This window comes from Pteropus alecto, unplaced genomic scaffold (genome assembly GCF_000325575.1).
Source record: "Pteropus alecto unplaced genomic scaffold, ASM32557v1 scaffold121, whole genome shotgun sequence".
Lineage (NCBI taxonomy): Eukaryota > Metazoa > Chordata > Mammalia > Chiroptera > Pteropodidae > Pteropus > Pteropus alecto.
In genome coordinates this window covers 10,304,589-10,306,946 of record NW_006434369.1, presented here as the reverse complement: position 1 = coordinate 10,306,946, position 2,358 = coordinate 10,304,589, and the positions used below count along the sequence as shown (strand labels likewise).

Genomic DNA, 2,358 nt, shown 5'->3' with positions numbered 1-2,358 from the left:
CAGGTTCCCTGTTATCTGAGTATGCTGATCACCCATGTCTAGCAGTACGTAGCAGGCTCCGAATATTTAGTTTTCATGCTTCTTCCCTATATCAAACAGTGGGCATGGCTGTATTTCTAAAAAAACGTTATGAAACCTGGCATCAGAAGGGACCTAAGGGGCCAAAGGGGCCAGAGTTTGCCAACCTTTGACTTATAAGGTTTATCTTAAGCCCCACTGTATTTTATTAAAACTATGAGCGTCTTTTAAACTTGTGTTCACCTTTATCATCCTGCAGCTTAGTGCATTGCCAGGCACATAATGGCACTTAGTAAGCGTGCGAATGACAACCCCTTAGCTTGGCTGCCACTGGTGGAAAACAAGTAAAGAAAAGAAAAAAGGAGAGAGGAAAATTAACATTAGAGAGTAAAAGGAAATAAGGGAGTGGTACTAAGAGAAGAAAGAAGGGATCACGAGGTTGAGGTGGCAGAATTCTTGCCCATGTATTTGGGGTCAGGTGGGCATCTAGTCAAAGTACTGATCTCAAATTGAGATAACTGGTTATTTATGTTATCTGCAGATCTACAAACTGAATAACCATACATGCTCTGAAAGATACAAAGTTTTTATTTATTTATTTGTTTGTTTGTTTAGAAACTGTGTCCCTTTTTTTGTTGATGGTGAGATTTAATACATAGAGGGATAGTAAAATGTTCTTGCCTGAAGTTGAATCTTACTGTGTTTATTTCCTCAAAACTGTTTTTCTAATACTCAGAACTTCAAAGTCCCCACACACTGAGCAATCCCTCTTCATTGGAGCACTCAGAAGTTGAAGAAAATGTGTCTAAGGTATTATTTAATTGTGCGGTTTTAATCTAGTTTTCCAGAATTAATATGTATTTGCATAATGTACTGGCTTGTTTCTTTTTAAGTGATAATGTATCAGCATTTGTTTTCTTATTTTGACACAAATACATATCTTTATTTTTTCTTAAGACTGTAAATGGAGAGTCATTGATGAAAAGTACTGACTTCAAACATAAACTGGAAAACCTGGAAGACAGAGGTGAGGAAATACTAAAAAAACTCTTTTTGCAGCATAAAGCAAAGTTAATCTGATTTTGGCAGTCCAGGCTATTATTCAAATCGCAGCAGATAAAATCACTTTACAGAGTGACAACTGCCAGGCTTTGGAGAGAGCAGTGTGATCTGCTTACCAGCTCCAAATGTGCATGAGGGTCAAGGGGATGGACAGGGACTTCACTCAAGAACAAGAATATCTTGTGTGGAGAAACATAGCCTAGGACCTGCATCCTGTCAAGCAGCATGACTTCTCTCCAGCCTCACAGAAGGGCTTATTGGGGGCTCTTTGAGTTTATAAACAATGTTTCAAAAAGTTATGTGGCCATGGTATTAAAACTTCCGAATTAATATTTCATTGGAACAGTGATATGAAGGTTTCCATGTTAGTTCACAATATTGTGAATTAGTATAGTACCTAACCACTCTTTTGTTTTTTGATGAACAGTTTTTTTTTCTTTATATTTTAAATTAAACATCCGGAAGATTCAAATAGTTATAAATTATGTGCAGGGTATTTAGTATATCAGCACAGCAAACATCTGTGAACTGCCATCTGCTTTAAGAAACAGAACATTACTATTTCCAGATCTTGGTGTGCTCCACTGCCAACCCATCCCTGCCCCTCCCTGCCCCTCCCTGTCCCACAGGGGCCCATTAAGCTTAGTTTTGTGTTTGATTCCACAGCTTTTATTTTTTGTCACTTTTACATTGGGAAGAATACCCTACATTGAGAAGAGAATATAAAACGTATATAGTTCAAAGAATGATTATAAGGTGAACATGTATGTAACCACAACTCAGAGTGAGAACTAGACAGTTGCCATTGACTTAGAATATTTCCACACAGAGTCATATGACCTATTCGTCCCCTCCATCCCTCACAGAGGTGATTCCTGACTTCTAAAAATCTTGTTGCTTTTCTTTATAATTTTATTTCCTTTGAGTGTGCCCCTAAATAATATGTAATTTAGTTATATTTGATTTGAAATTTAAACAAATGACATCATACTGTATATAGCTTGTATGACCTGCTTTTGCTCAAAATCATTTGTAAGGTCCATTTATGCTAGTGCATGTAGGTGAATAATATTAATTTTCGGCACAATATTATATTCAGTTACATGAATATACCATCATTTATTTATCCTTTCTAGTACTGTGGGGTCTTTGGTTGTTTGTGGTTTTAGTTGTCAGAAATATTGACACTATGAGGAATCATGTACATTTCTCCTGGTACACATATGAAAAATGTTCTCTGTATATATTTTTAGGAATAGAATTGCTGGGCCATAGAGT

General features: G+C 36.6%; 1 protein-coding gene across 1 annotated transcript in view; it reads left to right on the top strand.

The window, feature by feature from the left end:
* The window catches only part of SYCP2L (synaptonemal complex protein 2 like), a 73,877-nt gene that overhangs the window by 44,159 nt on the left and 27,360 nt on the right, over window positions 1-2,358 (top strand). The window contains exons 24-25 of the mRNA XM_015587267.1: window positions 755-828; window positions 976-1,045. Coding sequence (XP_015442753.1) covers window positions 755-828; window positions 976-1,045 — 144 coding nt within the window. The remainder of the gene's footprint in view (window positions 1-754; window positions 829-975; window positions 1,046-2,358) is intronic.